The 25,897-nt window shown below is 37.3% G+C and overlaps 1 protein-coding gene across 1 annotated transcript in view; it reads left to right on the top strand.

The window, feature by feature from the left end:
- LOC122792613 (solute carrier family 22 member 7-like) overlaps window positions 1-25,897 on the top strand; it is a 588,108-nt gene that overhangs the window by 168,361 nt on the left and 393,850 nt on the right. The window contains exon 3 of the mRNA XM_044060277.1: window positions 3,240-3,394. Coding sequence (XP_043916212.1) covers window positions 3,240-3,394 — 155 coding nt within the window. The remainder of the gene's footprint in view (window positions 1-3,239; window positions 3,395-25,897) is intronic.

Raw genomic sequence — 25,897 nt, 5'->3', positions numbered from 1 at the left:
ATATATATATATATTTATATATATCTATATATATCTATATATCTATATATATATATATATATATATATATATATATATATATAGATAGATATGGGTGTCAGAGACTGTATCGAATTAACAGTGTCCCAACATGCAGTAGGTCAATGCCAAATGGTCGTAACAGGCAGAGGGTCGATAGGTATGCGGAATTGATATTCCCAGGATAAGAAAATAATTCCCTTCCCCGTGGATTGTGCAATCTTGGGGTTAGTATATATAATTAGCATGGGGTGTGGGGGGTGCAGGGGGCCTTGCCCCCTCTGCAAAAACACTTGCCATTGGTTTACTCTGCTCCAGGGTAATCCCTGGAGCATGCACAGAATGTGTTGTTCTGCATGCGTGAGAAGTCCAGACATCAGTCTGTAGGGTGTCGGGCCACTGTATATTCAATACAATGTCCTATACCCACACACAGACACACACACACACACACACACACACACACACATAGATATATATATATATATATATATATATATATATATATATATATATATATATATATATATATATATATATATATATATATATATATATATCTATAAAACAGAACCATAAGACATAGTTTATCTGAACTGACAACCCCTCCCCCCCCCAAAAAAATGAAAACCACAAACTCAATGCGACTGAGACCAGGGGCAGCTGTATGCGAAATATAGCAGGTCGCCTGCAATAAAAAGTCCTTCCTTTATTAATAGTAAAATGCTATGACAAAAACACTAATTATAAGTAACAAATCCAGAAATCTGATAAGGGCTTTCCTCTTCATTAATTTGAAAACTTCCTCAGATACTGGAAATTAAATCATGACCTCATTTATATGCTCCAAAAAATGAATGATGAATGAATGACTGAATCATGTGATGGGTGTGTCTCCAAAACCCCTTGTTAATTTTAAAGAGCCAGCATAAAAAAGTCATCTTGTTAGGGCTTTTAATTTTAAAATGCAAGCAACAGAAAGTTCATCATTAGATGCATTTAACCTCAATTGATGTAGAGAGGCCAGGAGGGGATAAAAGATATGTGGTATTGGGCAGTGGAGGGATGGTTTATGGAGCATTTCACCTACAGTGTCCTTGCGAAGAACAAATGTAAAAAAAAAACAGTAAGGTGTTTGTTGGTTTACAGTTAACCTAAAGCTGTTTGTAGGTTTACAGTAACCCAAAAGCTGTTTGTAGATTTACAGTGACCCTAAAGCTTTTTGTAGGTTTACAGTAACCCTAAAGCTGTTTGTAGGTTTACAGTTACCCTAAAGCTGTTTGTAGGTTTACAGTAACCCTAAAGCTATTTGTAGGTTTACAGTAACCCAAAAGCTGTTTGTAGATTTACAGTGACCCTAAAGCTGTTTGTAGGTTTACAGTTACCCTAAAGCTGTTTGTAGGTTTACAGTAACCCTAAAGCTGTTTGTAGGTTTACAGTAACCCTAAAGCTATTTGTAGGTTTACAGTAACCCAAAAGCTGTTTGTAGATTTACAGTAACACTAAAGCTGTTAGTAGGTTTAAAGTAACCCTAAAGCTATTTGTAGGTTTACAGTAATCCTAAAGCTGTTTGTAGGTTTACAGTAACCCTAAATTTGTCTTTTATTGCTCTGTTTTGTCTTTCTCCTTAATAGTGGCATGCTCAAATTAAGCAAACTGTACCTTTTCAGGGGTCTTGACTAATCTAATCACAGTACAGAATAAACTGAACTTCTGGATACAAATCTTCAAGTTTTCTTGAAGCAACAGAATTGCTAATGGTTGCATTAGCAGCATTTCTCACTGTCAATTGTTCTTACATACTTTTCAAACAAAAGCTTTTGGTATCGAATAGATTTGTTCATTTCTGCAGCTGTATTACTCCACTTCTAACACAAAGAAGGTTTGTCAGTATGGTGAGTAAATAACAGAGATGCTGAGGATGTAGTCTAACTTCTATAATTTCTTTATTTGGTACTTACGTATTATCGCAACCAGAATTTTGTGTTTACGAAACTTGGAAAATTCAAGTGAAATGAGGGCATGAAACAGTGCAACATGTCCTTCAAAGTCCAAAGTCCTTATTATTGATGAGAAAGTTTGGATTACCTTCAGGACAAACAATTTATAACATCCTCTGCCTGATTTGTGTGCATTACAGACGCACGCTTGAAAAGTCATGTCTGCTATCATACCGAGAAATGGAATGTGTAAGAACAGATTGCTCCAGGTTGTAAAAACGGGTGTAAGAGCCAGTGCATTCCTACATTATGTGGCTAAAATTTCACAAACCTGATTTATTAATAGCAAAATACAGAGCCCAAGGGATGAAAGATGTTACAATGACCTTCTGTTGTTTCCTGGAGTTAGTATTTACCGGGCTTTTTTTTTTTTTTTTTTTTTTTGCTGTACTTACTAACAGCAGTAGTCGTCCATGAGTCAGAACCGTTACTTTTTGTGAAGTCTGGCATACCTTGTGGTCTGCGTTTATTTAGTAATATATCACATTTGTTAAATGTAACTGGCACAACATAATAGGGGCACTTTGTTAAACTTGCTGTTACACCTGTCTTACGGTCCTGCAGAATTCAACGTGTACTATGCCAGCCCTGACATTTAAAGCGTGCATCTGTACAGCACGCAAATCAGGAAGAGGATTTATAAACTTTTTGCTCTTCCTGAAGGTAACCCACACTTTTTCTTGAGTGGTAAGTACTTTCAGTAACACTTTACAGTGTTGCATGGCTTTGTTTCAGTTGAAGTATGCTATTTTCGCAACCGTGAAAATCTGGTTGCGATAATATGTAAGTACCCTTTATTCAATGGGAACAATCTAGAAGAATGTGTACCCAAAGATAGTTACCTCATTAGCATTTAAAGCTATATATCTCATTTTATATACAAATATATGCATCTCATTTTATATATAAATATATACACACACACACACACACACACACACACACACACACACACACACACACACACACACACACACAGACACACACACATACACATATATCAGCTAACTTAAAGAACATACCTGACTAATATGACAATGGAGTATGCCTGGTAACTTCAGAGGCAGTCCTAAATGAAAGCAGTAATTTGTCTGAAGTTCACTAGTTTTACTGACATTATGCTGAGTATTCTCTGCAGAATGTTTTTCTTTTTCATGTTCAAAGAGGATAAAGCAGAACAAAATTTCCCTTCACAAATATTTTTCTTTTCTTTTTGTCTAGGTATGGAAGAAGAAAAATGCTTGTAGTTGCATATTTTATCTCTGCAATATGTGGTACAGGAGCAGCATTTTCAACATCATTCATCTCTTTTGCTATATTAAGAAGTATGACAGGAGTGAGTATGGCTGGGCTGTCTTTAATTCCTATCACATTAGGTAAGAATGCATATATTTATCTCTAAAAATATGAAGACTTTCATGACTTAATTCAACCTATGAACTGTTGAAAGTTACATAATATGTACGTGTGTGCATGGTTGTGTAAAAACAGGGGGACGTGCATAAATCCAATCCGTTGTTTGCACCACAAAACATAATTATCGCTGAGGGTTGCATGTATGTCTATGTTTGTGTTTGTCTGTGCGCACGCGCGCGTGTGTGTGTGTGTGTGTGTACGTGCGTGCATGCGTGTGTGTGTGTGTGTGTGTGTGTGTGTGTGTATGCGTGCATGCGTGTGTGTGTGTGTGTGTGTGTGTGTGTGTGTGTGTGTATGTGCGTGCATGCGTATGTGTGTGTGTGTGTGTGTGTGTGTGTGTGTGTACGTGCGTGCATGCGTGTGTGTGTGTGTGTGTGTGTGTGTGTGTGTGTGTACGTGCGTGCATGCGTATGTGTGTGTGTGTGTGTGTGTGTGTGTGCGTGCGTGCGTGCATGCGTGTGTGTGTGTGTGTGTGTGTGTGTGTGTGTGTGTGTGTGTGTGTGTGTGTGTGTGTGTGTGTGTGTGTGTGTGTGTGTGTGTGTGTGTGTGCATGCGTGTGTGTGTGTGTGTGTGTGTGTGTGTGTGTGTGTGTGTGTGTGTGTGTGTGTGTGTGTGTGTACTAACACTGTTATTAATGAGGTGGCATTTATCTGTCACACGAGCTTTCCTTCCTTGCATCCATCTGCCTTTTACTTGCCAAAATTGTACAAGAAATGAATGGCTCCACATATACAACATACACACACACACAAATACACGTATGAATGAAACAAAGCAGTAATTGTAAAATACAGAATTTAGTGCAGGGAATTCATTTATATCTGCAGTCCATGAAATATGAGATTCTAGAATGAAAACCACAGGATTGTAAAATATTGAACTGCGAGTTGCTATAGCAATAACCAATGACTGGGTGTGGCATAATGAAGATTTACCTACAGTAGCTGTGGTTTAATCATGAGGATGAAGCCTGAGTGATTAAACAAAGGCAACCACGGGTAAATCTTCAATATATCACAGCCAGGAGGTGGTTATTGCCATACTTCTCACGTGTACCTCATTACAAGGAATGTACCTCATTTGGGGTCTTAAAAAGTTCATGTTCCTCAAAGTTCCTCAAAGTTCCACATTGAAAGACTCTGTCACACATTCAGTGTTAGGAATTTTTTAAGTGAAATTCATGGTAAATAGAAATGAATCATATTAATTTATTAAAAGATCTTCTTTATAAGTAAAACCAGCATATTTTAACCATCCTATGGCCTTCTTAGTCGAAACGTTAGTAAGCTATTAGTATATGTTCCACATTTTGCCCATTTGTTCCACATTATGAGGGCTAGTGTTCCTCATTTTCAAGATGGAAGGTTGAGAGCTATGGTTATTGCTACTATACAATGACATTATTTAATAAAAAAATGACTTACTTTTCTTAAATAATGTCTTTGCATAATGGCTCCGTGGTGTTCTTCTGCTTTCTTTAGAAATCCTGTTGCTTTTTTGATGTACTGTGCATGCATATAGGACTTACCTTCCCATGCTTAAGCAGTTTGTAAGTGTTTTGGAAAGGAAGCAACGGAGAAAGGAAGATCTCTGTTGCTTCTTTACTTATTTATTTTTTTTTTTTTTAAGTTTGAAATTCAGACAGTTAGGAGGTATGAGATAGATGTGGGAGAGATACAAGGAGAATCAGGTACGCTTCTTTAGTTTTGCATAACATACCTGATTTTCCTTGTATTTCTGCCCGATCTCTTCCGTATCTCTAAACTGTCAAGATTTCAGATTTCAGATTCAGATTTCATACTTTTTTCCTGGGGTATATGCTGGATTTTACAATGGGCGTGCTGGCTGGGCTGACCAATCAGCGCACACATTTTCGAATGCTAATGACCAGTCATTGTATAATATATATGTTAGAACATCCTATTCAAAACAAACAAAAAAAAAATCAAAATCTATACAAATGTATACATTTTTTCATGTATCGAGTCTTTGTGCCAGGATTTGTTTTTCAGTATTCATTGTTTGTCAAAATATATACTTCATTCCTTCATAGGTCATGGCTAACAAAAGTTTTGATGCATCTGCTCTGTTACCCAGTCAAGGAATTAATAAATAAAAATAAATAGACATTGCTGATATAGATTATCAAATAAGAATGGGGCTGCTTTCCAAATTGGGGCATGGAATCATAATACAGAAAACACCAGAGGAATATGATCAAACTAGAGTGCTTTATGACCTGGTAAATTTCCAGTTAATATGAATTCATGTCAGTATATATCAAATTATAGCATTGTGCAGAAATAACAACTCCCTATCCAGTCAACAGTACTGAAAAGATTTTTAGTTATGCATTCTGTTTTTTAATTTAATTGGGAATTAGGGAGTATTTTCATGTAACACATTTCTTACATCAATGCACCCTACACAAAAAAGTTAGAGTAACAATATTACATTATTACAGATCTGTACATTTTCATGTTCATTTTCATTGAAAAAGTTCACTTCCTTTATTGGCTTAATGGATTGCATTGCATTTGAATGCCCACTCTCATCACAATAAATACAACTTGAAACTTGTAAAAAATGAAAAAAGCATTTAATTCTTGTTTTAAGATACACAATTCTATGACCATGTTGTTGTTGTCTTTCACTTTTCCCGGATAGGGGTCGCCACAGCGGAACTCCAGTCCGCTAATGATTATCAGTAGATTTTCCGAACGCCAAGGTGCCAGCTCGGCATTCAACTTGCAATGAAGGCACGCCTATTTATGCATGTCTTTCGAATGCCCACCCAACCACGGGGAGGACATGCAGACTCCACACAGAAGGCACTCCCTGCACTCCAGCCGAGAATCGCACAGGGGAATCTCTTGCTGTGAGGCAACAATTCTATGACCATAATAGAAGTAAATGTATGGTCTCATGAACATAACACAGAAGTAACTTTGAAAGAACTTAACCAACATGCATGAAAGTGCATCATTTATCTGCCTTAAATGTTATAGTATGAGTTTAGAACCTCTAGCAGGTTTTTACAGGTTCATAGCTTCATAAATGTGTAGTGGTCTATCTCTCAACTGTACAGATTTTTGCAAATTGTCCAGATTTTTGTCTTATATTGTTGGTCTGTATTTTTTTTTTTTACAAATCACTGGAACGATCTAAGGATTAAAGTTACTAAATAATGACATGCATTTGAGTTTCAGAATGTATATCCTTCAGAAAATGCATGCTAACACAAATCCTGTTATTCTAGTAACTTTCTAAGTTTATAAGAGCAATATTTAAAATGTATCCCTATTTTTGGCCGTTGTTCCCCATTATGACAGGCTTTGTCAAGACTTTTTGTGCTAAGAGGTTGAGAGTTATGCTACTCATCTTGTAAACTATTTAGAGCTTAGCCTCTGCAATTTCCGTTAGCTGCCCCATCTGTCTGTAAGGGCCTGAGAATACAGCCTGGTCTTGAATTTACAGATTAACATCCACTCATCAAGGCTGACATAATACAGGGTTGGGGTCACTGTGTTTGACATGGAGTGGAAGCTTATTCCATAGGTAGGGGATCCTTTGTAAAATAGACACTAATTCCAACAAGTACTGTTACTATTACAATGTAGACTAACATTCTTTGACCAGGTATTAGTGGCATAGTGGTTTTCAAGAATATGTAAAAAGTTGAGATTGGATCATTCAGACCTTGTAGCCTAAGTAGAAGAGGCTATAGTGTAGGAGTATATAAAAGGTGGAGCAAAGTGTGATGGGATTTTTAAACTCTCTGTATAACTTAACAATATCATACCTGAGATTTTCCTGCTTTCAAAATGTCACTTTTTTCATGCTGGACAATACAGTTAGATGCATGCATGCCAATAGGGGGGGAATTATGTTCTAGTCTGATTAGAAAGGAGTGGAAGGGAATGAAAACTTCCTTGGATAAGAAAAAGATAACCTAAGTAATTAATTGGTCTAGGTAGAAAGATTTCTTAGCAATAGCTGATTTTTGGTCCCAGCCTCAGACACATACCTAGAGAGCTCAGCTCAACCATGTTTCTGTTTGAATTCTGCAAACTGGATTATCTAAGGTCATGATCTCTCACATAAGTTCATAGGTGTATACTTGCCTAATGACCACTAGGGCCTTTATAACCCAAATATATCCCATGAACTGTTGTGTCTTAGAGGTTATTTTAAGGGGACTATGTTAGCTAGTATATGATTTAATAACTGCCTTGGTCCATCAGAGACATAGGTGCCAGACCAAGGGTTAATTTCTGATTTCCCATGCACTGGTCCAGGTTATGCTTGAATAGGGTTAGGAAAGGGCTTTGCTTCACATGAATGGGAAGCCTGTTCCAGCGAATGGGAATTTTCTGAGACACATTCCTGTCCATCCAAGATGTCCTACTTGTGATATAAGCAAAGTTTAAGTCCCTTAATCCAGTAGCTCTGATGCTATTTGTTTTCTGGATATGCAAATGGTGCATCAGAACAGTATCCAAGAATGCCTTGTGTGCCAAACATAGATTGTCTCTCTGCAGTCTGGAAGAAACAGAGTACAGAGATAGGGCTTTGAAGTGATCTGCATAGGACATGGTGTTTACACCCTGTATTCCTTTTTTGAGGAACCTCTGTGGGCATTCCAGTTGTTGCATTTATCTAGTCAGGTACATACCAAAAGGGGCACTGAACTCAACGATGGGTCTAATGAGGGCTGAATATAATGGTGCGATAACTTCCCGGGAACTAGATGTCATGCCCTTACTTAGGTTGAGCTACATAGAATCATTTTCTTACTATTTAGATAAGTGTGGGTTGACTTTCATGTTATTATCTACATACATCCCAAACTTCCCGACTACTGGGTCCACTCTTAGGGGTGCATTATCAATAAGGTAGTTTCTCAAGGTGGCCTACTTCCCAAATGGTGCTATTATGCACTTTTTGGTATTAAGTTTTAAGCTGTGGGTTTGGCACCATTCATTTGTCTGTGTTAGACCTTCCTGTAAGATGTTTGCATCTTGGGAGGATTGTATGACTGCTACTCATTAGCAATCATCCACAAACTTGGACAGCCAGAGGCCCTTGACGTTCAATTTGTCTTCTGAGAAGTAGTTGCCAAAGAAGAGCAGACGCAACACAGATCCCTGATGGACTCCACTGGTGATCAGCCTGTTTGTGGAGGTGATCTTCCCTACCCAAGCTTTCTGGGTTCTATCTGAGAGCCATTTGGCTAGCCAGCATGTTACATAGGATCATATGTTCATAGGTTCATAGGAGTGTACTAGGCTAATGGCCCTGGGGCCTTTACAAGCCTAGCCATAGGATTACCCTGGCATAGTGCCACCCTAGGGATTTATGCCAAATTCCATGAGTTTGTTTGCAATGTCCAAGTTGGGTGTTGTATCAAATGCCTTAAACAGGTCAAGGTAAGTGGTTTACACAGTTATGCCCTCATCTGTCGCCTTGTTGACCTTCTCAAAGAAGTCTACCAGGTTTAGTAGGTGTGACCTGCCCTTGAGGAAACCGAACTAGGTTGTGTCCAGTGTCTGAAAGTTTCCTATGCCATTATTTATCATTTCCATGATGATTATGTCCATGGCTCTGCATATGAGACTAATGAGTCTGTATTCCTGAGGTCCTGCGATATGTAGATGATATGCACTTGTGCAGGTGGATAACCATTCGTGTCCTTCATTCATCTGCCAGAAAGCCTATCCAGAGGCTATGGCTGAATAGTGATTCCAGTGGCCCTGACAGGGCATGTTTCAGGATATTTAAGAGGCATCCTGGGATATTATCAGAGCTCATTGAAGCTATGTTCTTGGCCTTCAAGAGTGCATCTAGGACCTGCTCCAATTTGATAGTTGGAGGAGTTAACCTTTATGGAATTTCCTGGGATGTGACTAGGGAGAACAGTGGGGGAAATTTGGTCCTGAATTTGTTAGTCAGTAGATTATGTATCTGCCAAGTCTGTGAAAATGGTTCAATTTGCATCCAATATGGCACAGTGTTGTACACTGCCTTTGAGATTTTGGACATCGTTAAAAATGGCCTTATGGCTGGCCTTGGCCTGGGAAGCTATCTTTTCCTCAAAATTGGCTTTGTTGGACTTAGTTAGCCTTCTTTGGGCTAACTATCTCATCTTGATGAGAGAATTTTTATCATTTTGGACTTTGGATTTCCTAGTTTTAGCAATGATCTTTATCCTTTTGTTATACATCCTATTTAATTTTGGATTCCACTAGGTTGGTTTGTTTTTTGAGTTTGTTTTGGGCTTACATTTGGTACACTCAGCAGTCTCTATACTAGTACTGACATGGTCATACGGAGTTTCTGTAAACAGTTCCTTAAAGGTAATTTGTTATCTGGGTTAAGAGTTGCTTCACATTTTGACAGGTTATCACTTAATTAGAGGTAGTTTGACTTGAGATTGCAGAACTGATTTTTATTTCAAAGGTGACAGCTTAGTAGTCTGACCGTACCAGAGAGAATACAACACTGTAGGGGGGGTCAGCTTTCACCCATATTTGTGAGTACAATGTCCAATATGTTTATACCTCTAGTGGGTATGTGAATTTACTAGTCCAGGGTATTCTTATTTACAAAGTCCAAGAATCTCTGAGCCTGCATTTTGGAGGCATATAGGATTTCCTTTCTATACAGGGGCAATTAAAGGCATCCATGATTATGGTATTAGGTTGAATGTCAGGTTTGTCCAGTTGTCTGTGGATTTCAGGGGTCATAGAGGGTGACCTGTTGCTAGTTAGAATAAGATATGGGACCAATGACTAGGTCATAGGTGTACTTGAAGTAAGGGTAATCTATGGCCCTAATGACATAGTATATTCTAGCACCTGAGAGACAGCTAACTATTACTCTGTCCTTGTTCAGACTGATGAATGAAGTGTCTGTATGCCTGATTGTTGAGTTATCTATAACTAGGATGTTGCTGCATGTGGTAGAATGTTCTGACTTAATGGAGATTTCCATTTAAACATTCAATGTTTTTTGCTTTCGCTAATCTGATACCAACAATATCAGCTTCGATATTGTCGGCCTTCAACAATGTGAAGTAGACCCAACCATTTCACATGCATAAGTGTCTTGCATCATGGTGTGGCTGAAAAGGGTCTGGCAACCAGTCAACTTACCCAATTACCAAACTGAAATAAATAGGTAAATAAATTAATATGATAAATATGTGTTGTCTTGCCTGTTACAAGGCTGCCAGCTCCTGGAGATTGAAGTGCATAGCATATATATGTGTTGGGGCTACAGGCTTGGCACTCCAAAACTGAGTAAATATCTATGGTAAACTTCAGAGATTAATGGAGGAATGTACACACTAACAAAGGAAGGCACTACAGGCTTTCCTGTCTGCAGACCTTCATTTCAGCTGCTGGAACACTGTTCAAGCGGAACCTGGATGAGTGGATGGGCCACAGTAAGTTCTTACCAGGGATAGTGCCGACAACCCTCCTGGACATGGACAGTCATCACCAAATGCAATCTTGGGTATTGACTAGCATTTTTATGGTATTACATTGGGATGAAATGGCTAGACTTAAAATGACCTCCAGCTCAATAGCCTAGTAATCTTCTATGATCCTATGATCATTATTATTTGGCAATTTGGGCTTGAGGACATTAACAGGTGACTTATTAGTTGATTGCGTGTCTTGTGGTCATTGTACACATTGTAAGGTTATCAATAAGACCAAGTATTTTTCTAAAAATCTGTATAAACACGGAAACAGGAGCAGAAGTAAGGAAATAAGCCAAAGTGCAGAAGTATGAAAAGACAAATTGTCCAAGTAATGTCCAAGAATAAATCCAATAGATAAAATCCACAAGCGTTTATTTGATTATAACGGATAAGCGCTTTCACTACATTAGCTTCATCAGATCCAAGTAAAAAATACAACAATTAACCCTGTTTAAATATAAAAGTCAAGGATTAATTAGCTAACTAACCAATCATAATGAATACATTAATTGAATTCAAAAATGACTATCTATTTAAAGAAGCAACACTTATAGGGCTTTGATATATAACTTTCATAAACCTAAAAAAACAACTACTAATGAATATCAAATTGATATAAGCATTTACATGAATATAAAAATATAAATACATAAATATATAAATATATATGAGGTATAAGAGCAGATACAAAATATAAAAATAAATGGACATAAAAACAATATGTCAAAATGACATCCATACATGCACAGAGTATATAGATTATTTTTTATATTATTTTATATGTCTACGCTGTCTCAAATTGGGTTTAATTGATGCCCTTTCATTTAGCCCTGATCCTCTGTCAGCTCTCAATAAAATAATCCAACCACTTTCTTTTCCTTCAGTATATGACATAATATTGCCACCCCTTTTGTCTTGTATAATAACTTCTAACACCCTGAATAAAAATTCATGGTCAATGCCATGCTGGATAACATGTTTAGCCAGGGCATTATGCATAGTACCCTTCCTGATATGATATCTATGTTCTCTCATCCTATCTCGAAGTGGGCGGTTGGTCTTGCCCACATAGAAAGAGGAACAGATCTTACAGACAGCCAGATATACTACATGTGCAGTCATGCAATTCGCTTCAGCTTTCATATAGAATGTCTTACGTAAATCTGGATGAAAAAATTGTGTACTACTATCGATAAGTGAGCAAAAATTACAATGACCACAAGGTTTAGTACACCCTGCCATATTCAAACGTCTATCAGATTTAGGGTAACATAGTAGCCTTTTTAAGTAACTTTTATTCTTAAACAAAAAATGTGGTACATCCCCAACAATCCATTTAAGATCTTCATCAACTTGTAGAATGCTCCAATATTTATTAACAATCTCCCTGACCTCCAAGTGGTCAGATGAGAAAAATGTAGTAAACCTTACATGCGGCTCAACCCTTTTTTCTATAACTTCACTATTGATACAAGCCGGTCCAAAATATGGCAATGCTGTTGTTGGGCGCAACTTATGTGCTTCTTCCAGATAATGGTTAACCTCTCCTATTTCATACCCTCTAACTAATAATCTATTCCTTAGACTTTCCAAATCATTCATGAACCCACTATCCATGGGATTTAATCTAGAGGCCCTAATGGCTTGTCCTTTCATGATGTTTCTAAATATAAAAGGTGGGTGCATACTAGATCTCAAAAGTAACATATTACAATGACAAGGCTTTCGATAAACACCTGTATTTATGAGGCCACTAGGTAACCTCTCAATATAAAGATCTAAAAATTCAATTTTATGTTTAGAGTATTGCATAGTAAATTTAAGGCATGTAGTTAGCCCGTTCATAATGGTATGCATGGATTCCAACTCTACTCGAGTCCCCTTCCATAAAAGGAAAAGGTCATCCACAAACCCTCGGTAAAAAATTACATGTTTCTTAAACAACACCTCATGAAATAGTACATGCTCCTCCCAATATGCTAGAAACCTATTGGCGTAGCTGTTCGCACATGGTGTGCCCATAGCTACGCCTTCACATTGTCTATAAATAACATCTTTAAACATAAAGATGTTATTTTCTAGAACCAATTCTAGAAAATGAACAATTAAATCTATCATGATTTCTGAGTGGTCACTATGTTGTCTGAGATATGCAGAGATATACGTGAGTCCAAGTCCATTCGGAATGACTGTAAAAAGGGATTGAACATCAAGTGTAACAAATAGACAATCACTAATGGACCCATGATGCTTAATACACTCATAAAGTTCAATCAAAAATTGTTTGGAATCACGTAACACAAAAGTGTTATTATTCAACACGTGCCTAAGATGCTTTTCAATAAAGACAGATAAATGCTCAGTGACCTAACCTCTACCAGAGACAATTGGTCTCATGGGTGGGTCAGTTAGATCCTTATGTAACTTAGGTAGTCCATGTATAATAGGAATAACAGGTGTCCGAATGGAAAGATAGTCAAACAAATCTTTCTCTATTAAGTTACTTTTAAAAATATCCAATAAGACAGAACCTACATAACAAATTGTTTCTTGCACAGCAGTAATGGTAATTATTTTATAAAACTTGTCTTGTAACATAGTTACCATAGAGGTATCATAATGTATTGAATCCATGACCACAACTCCACTGCCCTTATCAGCAGGTCTGATAGTAATAGTCAGGTCATCCTGTAATTTCTTAAGGCTAGATCTCTCCTTAAAGGTGAGGTTATCATGCTTCTTAAACTTACTATTTTTCTTATTACTATAATAGTTATGTAATTCATCCTCAGTTAGTTTAAAAAATGCCTCAACTAGAGGGTGATTTACAGGAACATACTCACTCCAGTTCTTAAATACAAAACCATTATTCCCATTTACATCATTGTGACATCATTATGACATCCTTTATACATATACTTGAGCATCACACTCCTACAGAATCATTTAAGATCAGTTATAGTATCTATCAACCTACTCTGATTTTTAGGGATAAAATTTAACCCTTTACTTAATAAACTAATATCATCTTGTGTTAACATCACACTAGATAGATTGTATACTAATATTTGTTTGTGCACATTTTTCTAGTATTAACACGGGCTGGGTCCTCAATATTTCCTTCCTTGCTAATTGTGGGATGGACTGGCTTATATATTTAGTAACCTGCACTTGCCATGCTTTTTATGTGGGATAGACATCCAGACCCCTTAAGTTTTCCATTTTGGAACATTTAAGTGCTATTAAGATGAAGAAAATGACTAATGCACTATTTAAGCATACTATTAAACATCCCAATGCTGCTTTCAGGTTTACAGTTATTGATAGGATCATGGAAAACAGGGCTAATATAGCCAGATGGCATAGCCTTTTGGATGCAAAGGAAAGGAAGTGGATTATCAAGTTAGGTGCTATGTTTTCACCTGGGTTAAATGAACATCTTTAATTAACCCAAGGTTGTGTAATTGATTTATAGGTGCAGGGTGTTTAAGGCACTGGATATCAGCATGTAACTAAACACTGAGGAATGCTGGAAGTTATGATAGCCGAAACTGGTCTGTGCTTTATGTACTTTATGTGCTTTTAACAGCACATCAATAAATTATTACAGCTTGCCAATATCTGCTGGCCTATTTGTGTTGGACTGATTTCCATTTGTATTTTGGGGCCGTGCAGTAGCTGTACGAGCAGGAAGACATTTGGTGTTTCGTGTCTCTTCTGTTGGTCTTGGCTTGCTGTGCTGTGTATCGAGGTTGACTGGGATGTGAATTTTATTTCATTTTCATCTTGATACTTCCTTTCGGTTACCCATGGAACCTGTCTGGCATTCTGACCTTCTATTACGGCATTGGGAAGTGTATTTCTCCACTTGCGATTTATTGTCTTTATGGCTGACACCATAATCACGGAGGCGTGTTTGGAGTAAGGATCATATGCACGTTTGTCTGCATTGCCCAGGTATATTCTGCCTTATTTATGTGGCTGGAGCTCTCTAATTGCTCAACCAGTGTTTTGGGTTGCACATAAAGTCCTTAGAGTCAAATTTTATTGGGCTGTATTTTGAACTACGCACGTTTGTCTGCATTGCCGAGGTATACTCTGCCTTATTTATGTGCCTGGAATTTTCTAATTGTTCAACCAGTGTTTTGGGTTGCACACAAAGTCCTTGGAGGCAGTCTAAATTAATTGGGCCGTATCATGAAGTAGTTCAAGCGGACAGAGGTTCCATTCGGTATTATGTCAGCATTTTTCAATAGTTTGTGGCCCCAACTAATGTACTGAATTTACAAGGGGTTTCTTTGAACTGAGACTTAGGCACTATTACGTTTTATATATTTTTAGACTAACACAGTTAGTGGATTACTGTTTGGACAATAATATTTATAATTATATTCTTGCTGTTCGGCTTCCAAAGCTTTTTCAACATAAGGGCCTATGTGGTGGTTGCCATCGTTTTGGATATTGTGAACATTTTTGCAAGGACAATGTCATCACTTTAGATTTAATTCAAACATATAAAGGGGTGTTACATGTCATTATATAGGATGAACAGTTTATGCCTGGAGGTATATTTCATTTATTGGGTCAATTTTGCGTGTTTATTTGGCGCTTTGTATGTATATTTCAGCCTAATGTTTATTTTTAAAGCTGAAAGGGTTGGGGTTTGGATGTTTGTTATTAAGCAGTCACATCTGTTACTATTCTGTATGTATGATTCCAATAGTATTACCAATTAGGTGACATAAATGATACTTTTGTCTGTTTTTGGGTGACATTAACAAACTATTAATACATGTTATTTTGGATATGTGGCGTTTTAGGCAGTAATAACACTGCGATTAGCAATGGGTATGTGTGCTATGATGTTATGAACTTTGATATCCAATAATTAATTGTGTTCAGATGATGTGTGCTTATTACTTCCTTGGGGGGCATTTTTTGGATATTTGGGTGCTGTAACAACCTCTTAGTTTACTTAACGGATACACACATATAACTCTAAGCATTATGGTACATACAAGTTATTAGGTTCTGGGTGGTCTCAATTTACATACTAGATACCATATATTTTGGAGCAATTTATTTGTGGTTGTCCTGTTGATTATCTATGTCAGATTGGTTGTGGTAATTCTTGGTTGATAGGCCACATTTTTTTCAGTATTGCATTAGAGCAGAAACATTTGAGTCTATCACCAGCTTAACTTAATTTCCAACAGTTTTCATTATTACACAGGAGGCGTAGCATTGCTGTATACATTGGGACTTTATATCAGTCCAAGGAATTTTGGTATGAATCGGAGCAAGAGCCATTATTGTCCTTTTGCTGTTAAATGCTGGTTGAGAAGGTCGATTCCAAAGTGCTATGCTTATTGTTTAAGTACTGGTGATTTATCTTTTGACTCAAAAGGGACGTGGCACTGCTCTGTAATATTTATTTGTTTTATGATTCTTGTTTCAAGCATGAGTAAGGGCTGTTATAGTCTATATACCTGTGGATGTTTGTTGACGCTTTAAGTTTCTAACTTTTTTGTGTTGGGCACTTGTCTCTTGTTGGCAATTTCCCATTATAAAGGAGCTGCATGCACTACTGTTAGTGCATTATTATTTGGCAATTTGGGCTTTTTGTTGTACCAGGAATCACATAACCATACTGATACTATTTAATTTACAGGCTTTTCCACTGTTCACATTTTTAGATATGGAGCTTACGAGGATTTTGAAGGGATTGTCGGCTGACAAGGATGATTTGGGTGTTTTTGGTTTGGGCATAGATGCCCATAACTTCCAGGAATCCCTCCCGACCACATTAGAAGCTACTTGTGAGAGCCATTTTCAGAACCTAAAGAAACTAATGAGATCTTTCAGAACGAATATTTGGCATGCCAAGTTATTTAAGGCATACTTAGCTAAAAATCTAGCCCCCTCCGTGGATTGAGTGTTCGCCTTCAACTTTTGGTGGCCAAAACTGATGCAGACCTAACAGAGCAATGGGACATAGCACAGCAACAGGCCTCCATGGGCTTTGTAAAAGTATTGCTGGCATATTGTGAAAGAATTATTGATTCTGATATGGGGGAATTACTAGATTATGTGAAACTATCAAAACATTTGAGGGACTATCAGTGTACCAAACTTGTATGGATAAGTTAACTAAGGACTTAGCTAATTTGGAACAATACCTAAAAGCTAAAAAGACCAGAAAATTCCAAAGGGATGTAGCGGACTATGAAAAGGGGACACAATTTACAAGCACAAATAAACAAGTTAGATTTAATGATCCAACACGAACAGGAGGTAAACGCAAGAGACTTAGACCCATTTTGAAGAGATCCACATATTCCAGTTCCAATAATGAGACATCTGGTGATGAATCATCATCTGCAACTGATCTTGATAAACAACACCAGGGGGATTCTCCATTACCCAAGAAGATCAACCCTTTAGACAATGGCAGGTTGGGGGGGCAGGAAACACAGGAAAATTAGGGAATATGGATGCCCTGTTGGAACTGATTACTCAAAACTAATCACACAGCATAATGTATTGAACATTTCAAATGTATCCTTGACTGACACCCAAATAAAGATACTTAACAAGTGATTGAACTTTATTCCCATTTTATTTGTGTCGGAAGATAAGCTAGCTCAATATGTCATGTCCTTTTGCAGGTTGTTGAATTTAAGAATATTTTTTAAGGATTCTGATTATGATATCTGTGAGGATAATAAATTTTTATATCATAAGTCGAAGTTTAGACCGCCTATGCACCCTAATGTGCTTATGTTTCAGACCTCAGTTTTGAAAGATCTACATTATAATTTCAGGGAAGCTATATGTAAGGCCAATAATCTCTCAAAGATCGAGCAAGTGGCCTTACCTGAATTGATTGACAATAAAGACTTGGTTATTTTGTCTGCAGATAAGGGGGAGCAGTGGTGGTCATGAACTGTAAACAATATAACAATGAGTCCATGGAACAATTGGGGGATAGACGTTACTACAGGTGTATGTCTTTGGACCCTACCCCAGATTCAAAAAGGAAATAGACCAGTTCTTGGCCCAGGCTAGGGAAGAAGGTATCATTTCAGAGCATGAATTACATCACTTAACAGTCATGGATCCCTTAAATCAATATATATATTTTCTTCCAAAGATTCACCAAGGATTTGCAGCACCTACCTGGAAGGCCCATTGTTTCAGGAAGGGGTTCTATCACAGAACCCCAGTCCCAGTATTTAACTTTAAAGTTACAACCCTTACTCAAGTGGGTGCGTTCCAGGCTTTGTAACACCACTGAATTCCTCCAAATTATTGCTGATACGCAATTGGAACCCGGGTGGTTACTGTGTACTTTGGACGTTTCGGCCGTTTACACAAATATTCCCCACTGGGCTGGTCTTGATGCCCTGGAATATTGGTTAAATAGGTCAGAACTATATCCTCCAGGACTAAATACTCTCATTATCAGGCTAGCTGAACACATTTTAACCAAGAATGTTTTCTTCTATTGTGAACAATGTTTTTGGCAAACTAAGGGCACGGCAATGGGGGAATCTTTTGCCCCCATTTATGCCGACTTATTCATGGCCTATGTGGAAGAATTTATTATTTACGATCCATCTTATAACATCTACATGAACAAAATCGATATTTGGAGGAGATATTTGGATGATTGCTGGATGGTATGGAGATCGGATGAGTTGTATTTGAGGGAATTTGTCAACTATCTTAACGAAAACAAGTGGGGCATTTATTTCACTGCCAGTTACCATAGCCATAAAATTACCTTTTTGGATGTATTGGTCATACAGAATGATGACCATACATTGGATACACAGGTTTATAGGAAATAGCCCCAATACAGCTCCCTTCTCCATGCCTCCAGCTTTCATCCACCCCATATCTTTAAGAATATACCCAAGTCTCAATTCTTGAGAATGAAAAGAATTTGTTCTAGGCCTGAAGATTTTGCACATTACAGGGATGATCTTATTTCAAGATTTAGTGATAGGAGGTACCTGATGGGCCATGTTTTGAGAGCCAGCAATATGGTCTCATTACTAGATAGGCAAGATACCTTACAATACAAGATAAAATACAAAAATCAATACCCTACTATACGTCTTGTCACTACTTATGGTAGGAATATAGATATTTTGATTAATACAGTTCAAAGACATTGGAACATTCTAAGGGCTGATGACTTTTTCTCTACCCTATTGGGGGATAGGTGTCTGATCTCTTTCTGCAGAGGGAGGAATATTGGGTCCCAGTTGAGCCATTATAAGCATGCCAACAAGTATTTGGGGGACAATGAACAGAGGACATTGACAGGTGACTTATTAGTTGGTTGTGTGCCTTGTGGTCATTGTACACATTGTAAGGTTATCAATAAGGCCAAGGATTTTTCTAGTAGTAACACGGGCTGGGTCTTTAATATTTCCTTCCTTGTTAATTGTGGGATGGATTGGCTTATATATTTAGTAACCTGCACTTGCCATGCTTTTATGTGGGACAGACATCGAGACCCCTTAGGTTTTGCATTTCGGAACATTTAAGTGCTATTAAGAAGAAGAAAATTACTAATGCACTATTTAAGCATACTATTAAACATCCCAATGCTGCATTCAGGTTTATGGGAATGACCTGAGCCATACCTCCCTGGACTACATGAAAAGAGACATGGAGGAGTTCTCTGATCACATAGCCCAGGCCGGTATTACCCTGACCCTGAGTAGCATCCTACCCTCACCAAGAATGATACCACGGTACAGAGAAAAAATTATGAATTTCAACAATTGGCTAAGCTTCTGGTGTCATTCAAAGGGGATCAGGTGTCTGTCAGCCTGGGATAACATGCTCGACAAGCCACGCTGCTTCGCTAGAGATGGCTTGCACCTGTCACCCTTAGGTTTTCGAATACTGGCCAAGGCTCTTGCCACCCCCATTGTGCCTTTTTTAGGCAAGGCTTAAAAGACAAACCCACCACCGTAAATAGCACAAGTAACAAAAAACTGAGGGTAATGCTACTCAATGCCAGAAGTCTAAACCTCAAAATGCACGCACTCGAGGCACGCCTCAGTATGGAGAAAATCAATATATGTAGAGTAACAGAAACCTGGTTTAAGGCTCCAGAGAACACCCCAGCACTACCAGGCTACAACTCATACCATACATTTCGGCCACAAAACCCAGACCGAAATACAAAAGGCGGAGGAGTATCCATATTCATCAAGGATACCCAGACCTCCAGGTTAGTGGCACAGCACGATGCTTCAGAGATCATTCATGTGCAACTAACAATGGGCAAAACTGCAATTCAAATTATAGCTTGCTACAGATCACCCACCATGTCCCAGGACCCTCACTCCGCATTCCTGGAAACATACCAAGTCTGGTCAAGAATATACTGAAATAACACTGAAGGATATAACTGAATTAAGCTGGGGATTGGGGGATAGATAAATGTGCATGGGTGTGTGTATGCATGTATGCGTGTGTTTGTATTAGCTCAATTGCATGCTCATTGCAAAGCCATATTAATAAATTAAGACTCGTTTTCATTAAATCAAAACTGAAAAACAAAATGTTTATTTCATAACTTTGTTTTTTCCAAACCTTTTGTTCAATTTATGATATATATTGTTTATAAGTGAAACTAGTAAACTGATGTCATACAAACTAAATAAATACTGTAGTGCTACAGTGTCAGGTTTGCTTCATGTTTATGTATTTTTCAGTTTTATGAGATATGTGTCTATATCTACGTTTATATATCTACCTATGTGTGCAAACAAATGGCTAGAGAGGTAAAGATTTCTGTGTGTTTGTGTGTGTGTGTGTGTGTGTGTGTGTATGTGTGTGTGTGTGTGTGTGTGTGCGCGCGCGCGCGCAGGCAAGAACATTGTAAAAATGTATCAATAATTAGTGCTCATTGTTATTGCATTAAAAACTGTTTGTTTCATACTGTAATGTTCTTTTATTTACTGTCAAAACTCAGGGCAGACCTTGGGTGAAATGGCACCTTGGGTGAAGGACTGCATTGCCTTGACCCTTTGTTCCTCATCATGGTTCCCACCACAGCCTCACTACATCATCAACATTACATTTTTTTCCTCATATTATATCTTTCTCTTCAAACTTCAGCGGCATCCTTTCAACACATCCTAACTGGGCCAGTCTGCACTCTAATAACTTATGAAATAACTGAATTATACAAGGAATCTGAGGCCACTAAGCCCACAGAAGGGTCTATATTAAATCAGCATTCACTGATTCATCGACCCTATTTGAGCGAACACTGACAATGCCGAACACCCGGCACACCGATTTTTTTTCTCAGGGAAAAAAAATCGCTGGGCCGGTTTTGTGAGTTTGCCACTTCCTCCACTGTGGTGCAATCTCGGAGTTGATATATTTAAGTAGGGTGGGTGTGAGGGGCATAGTCGCCCCATGTGAAATACTGTTTTGTTTTTGTTTTGTTTTTTCTTTTTTTGTGGAACAACGATTTTTTTCCCTGGGAAAAAAATCATTGTTCTGAGTGTTCGGGATTGTCAGTGTTCGGTGAACTAGGGTCGATGAATCAGCATTTGCTTTTTTAAGTGTTTGCTGATTTAATATAGACCCCACAGAATACATTGGTGTGGTGCAATAAAGAGTTTTTAGCCCTTTGATCCAACGATAGTCTAAATAAAAATAACAGCTAAGGAAAGAGATTGAGTCTTTCTCTTCAGCTTTGCTTTTTCTGTATCCTGTCAACACGCACTGACTGGATAAGTGTGCTCTTTAATAACTGTTAAATAAATAATCAAATTGAGCCCTATATCTGGGAGCTACTAGGACCCCAGAAGCCATGGTTTTGTAGATGATATGAGGTACACTTTAAAGCTCTTTAGATAAGGATGGAAGTTCGAATAGCCTGAATCATATATTTCAAGTGGTTGCTGTCAAACATATATACAACATGATTCCACAGCCCTATTCCCAAGACACGGCCACCTTCTGTGTACCTATCTAATGTTAAACTGGGATGAAAATGAAAGACCAAATAGAACATAGTAAATATATTTCAACCTTTTATTGTCAGATGTATATAAAAGCATGCTTCCTTACCCCTGACACCCAAAACTAACCACCTGTATATGTGTCTGATGTTTGATTGTGAGGAAAGTGAAAATATTAATGGTAATGGTAATGTTGCTTCTAAATAGTACACCGCCTCTAGACAAGCTATAGTAAGATTCTGGTACCATCGTTGAGGTTTGTCAGAAAAGTTAAAGAAATAATGACCACACTGTCCACAGCCCCCACACCAGCTATAGTGACACTGTTTGCACATCACAGATGTTTGATTATGGGAAGATTAAAGTAGTAATGGTCACATTGCCCCCCTCCACACACACACACACACACTCACGCAAGATAAACCCATATTCTGTGCACATATCTGAGCAAGTCTGGATTTGGACTAAATGAGATTCAGGGCATATGCCATTATTAAGCCTGAGTCAAATCCAATTATTCATCCTAGAATGTGGAGGCCCACAAGGCCACAAAAGCTGTTTTGTGTTATATTTTATGTTTTTTTTTTTGTTTTTTTTAAAGATAATTACTTGCTAACATAAAGAAGAGTTGGGTACATGGCTGCCAAATAAATGTATAAATATTTAAACATTTATTGTGTACGCCCACAGATAAAAAAAAAATCAGTGCTATTAACACAGACGCACACATTGACACTGCTTCTGAAAGTCAGGTCTGTCATACAAGCTATACAAATTTTACACACACACACACACACACACACACACACACACACACACACACACATACACACACACACACACACACACACATGCACACACACATTTGTGCTCGCCCGCACACACACACACACACACACACACACACACACACACACACACACACACACACACTGGAATTCACAAGATAAAGAAACATGCTCTGTACACTTGCCTACAAGCAAATTGGTGTGATTGTGGAAACCAGACCACTTGAATAAACCCCCACAAATACAGAGAGGGCATGCAGACTCCACACTAAATAAGTCACAGCCAAGAAATCAACCAGAGCTATTAGCTGCAAGATGTCAGTGCTAGTCACTGCATGATCAGTTACTTTTGTATATATCCTGTTCCTGCCAGGCCATCAATGACAACAACTTAGAGGGGCCTGGCTAAGATGGTAAACTGTTAGCAGCACCATAGGTTTGCTCTGTAAAACTAATACTAATTTGAAAGGATTTTACTTCGGAAAAACTTCATCAACACTTCAGTTGTGGAAAAATATTATTGGAAGCTAGAATGACTTACTATTTCATACTTTTCCTGTCAAAACTACACTCAGAAGGCTGAAACTGTCTTTTCTCAAGTTGAGTGATTTGAAATATTCCTGTCAAGAACTGCCACTTAAGATCTTTCACCAAAAATGGACTGGGTACAAAAATGAATACAGTCAAAGCATGTGTGGTAAGAAAATCTAAATCTTGAATGAAACGGTTAAACAACAGAAAACTCAGTAACAGGCATGGTAGAAGCACATTGATGGCAGAATTGTTGAAGGAGAAAATCACAGTGAATTTCTCTTGAAACAAAATAATATACTGCTAGACAAAATACCTGACCTTGAAAACTGATCAAGAATGAAAAACATCAGAATTTATCTAAGAGAAAAGAAGGGTACTATATGGTACACTTTTTAACCTCCTGGCTACCAAAATTTTTAAACTTACCAGAAGCCGTGTACTTTGGGATAGAAAGAGCCTCTAGATCCTTGACGAATCCTTCCAATAATAAAATTCATCTCCTATATCCCTCATTATTAAATTTGTTTCCAGTCAAGATAAATTTGTTTAAAAAGCTCCATGAATTAATTATTCTATTAAAATTGGTAGTAATACAATCAGATTTGATAATGAGTATTCATCATCAGTGAATGCCAAAAGAAAAAAGAAGCATGCCATTAATAAAAGAACCAAGGAAAGCAGGAATTAAATCACATGTTTCCAGTTAAACTTAAACTTTTCCTTCCAGGTGGTCAAAAAAACTTCTGTCTTCACAGATTGCTATGTCACCTATATCCAAAAGAACAAGACCATACTGAAGACATGGACTGGAGTATTACATCACTGGAAAGGCAGGAAGAAAGAAATGGTTGGAAAAATAATGACAGATATAAGAAGTTAAAGGACAAATGAATATATCTTGTACTATCTACTTTTATTATAAACATTGATTTACCATAAATCAAATGACCTGGCCTTTTATAACATGAAGAGGTAAAATCCTTCTCCCTGCATATACATACATGATTAGTAAAAGATATATGGGTGTGGATGTACAAGGTGGTAGTTAATTGGTTCATTACTGATAGTCACATATTATTATTTAGATAAATGCTTCATTAAAAATGAAACAAATGCAATTTACAGTTTAATGACATTTTAGTATGGTATTCGAAACACAAAATGCTATATTTTGCACTACTTGGGCTCTGACAATTGCATATACTATCATCTCTAATTTATTTGCTTTTTTTCTATTCTTTTCTGTATCTCATTTCTTTGTTTGTCTCCTTTGCCCCTTCTTTGTCCGGTTTGTGTATTTTTGTGATGTGGTGGCTTTCTACAGATATAGATTGTGGGTTGTTTCCTGTATTTGATTGTTCCAAGTGGCACATAAGAGTATTGATGCTTGATGAGTGTTTGCAGATTTGCTTTGTGTTTGTTGATTACTATTTCATTAATTCATTTAATCCTTGCTTCCTGAGATCCTCAAAGCCAGGAAATCACTTGCTTCCTGAAAGCTTTTCTCCGAAATTCTCTACTAAAAACACTCTTCATTAAATTTATATCTTATAAATGGAGTAAATTACAACACATATAAAATATGATAGCTCTTTGTTAGGCAATGGTGTTAGTATTAAAGGTGTGTATGTTGATGTTGATTTTATTTTGTAGATTGATAAAAGAAAAACTGCAGTTTGTTTACCAAAAATACTACTGCTATAGTAAACCAAAAGGTTAGGTTTCTGCAAATGTTGAAAATTTATCCAAGATTTCAATGAGGTTTACTAGTTTAAGAGGTTACCAATGATGCATGACAAAAGGGGATAGCATACTGCTTGTTTCGTGATATTTCAGAATCTATGCAAAGTATGCATGTAATAATGTCATAGTATTTCAATACAGTATTAATATACAAAACCATTTGTGTTAGATGCCAACTATCAGTGGCAACATTGTGTGCCTTAATATTTTTGCATATGATGACAAATTTTATTCACCTGTAGGTCAGACAGCTTTTATGAAATTAATGCAGTTATGAAAATATAAGTAATAGTCACAATCGCCTCATCAAAAGATCGTTTATGTACTTACATTACCCACAATGTCGAAATGTCATTTTTTTTACTAAGACCCACTGCTTGAATACACAACTCCCAACCTGACAGTATCACACTGTTTTTACATTATTAATGTAAATATGGAAATATGTCCTTTTTTCATGATTTTGTAAACACTCTTTAATAATTTATGTGTATATATATATATATATATATATATATATATATATACATATACTTACCAGGACTTCAGAACTTAGACTTTGAAAACAGTGGCAAGCATACTTGTTTCAGGGGAGCAGGGAAGTCTGCTGTAAAGACAAGTATACTCTTAGAGACAAGTTTTAATACATCATACTGATTGAATGCTGAGGAAAATGTTGGTTTTGTTCAGTGAATCTTTATTTATTAATTTTTATTTTATTTTACATTTGTTGATCGGGTTTGTCCGACTGAGCTGATAGCCCTTTTTCAGTGGAGGCCCGTGGTGAAAAGCTCCTCAAGTTTACAGTAAAAGTAATAAAAAAGAATGTTTCATTTGTGATAAAACAAGCATAAAAAAATTATAGAGTTTTAAGGTGCCATTATCATAAGTTATATGTAAAAAATA

Source organism: Protopterus annectens, chromosome 1.part0 (genome assembly GCF_019279795.1).
Source record: "Protopterus annectens isolate FY-2018-M chromosome 1.part0, PAN1.0, whole genome shotgun sequence".
NCBI classification, from domain to species: Eukaryota; Metazoa; Chordata; order Ceratodontiformes; family Protopteridae; genus Protopterus; species Protopterus annectens.
This window is presented reverse-complemented; position numbering and strand designations above follow the sequence as displayed.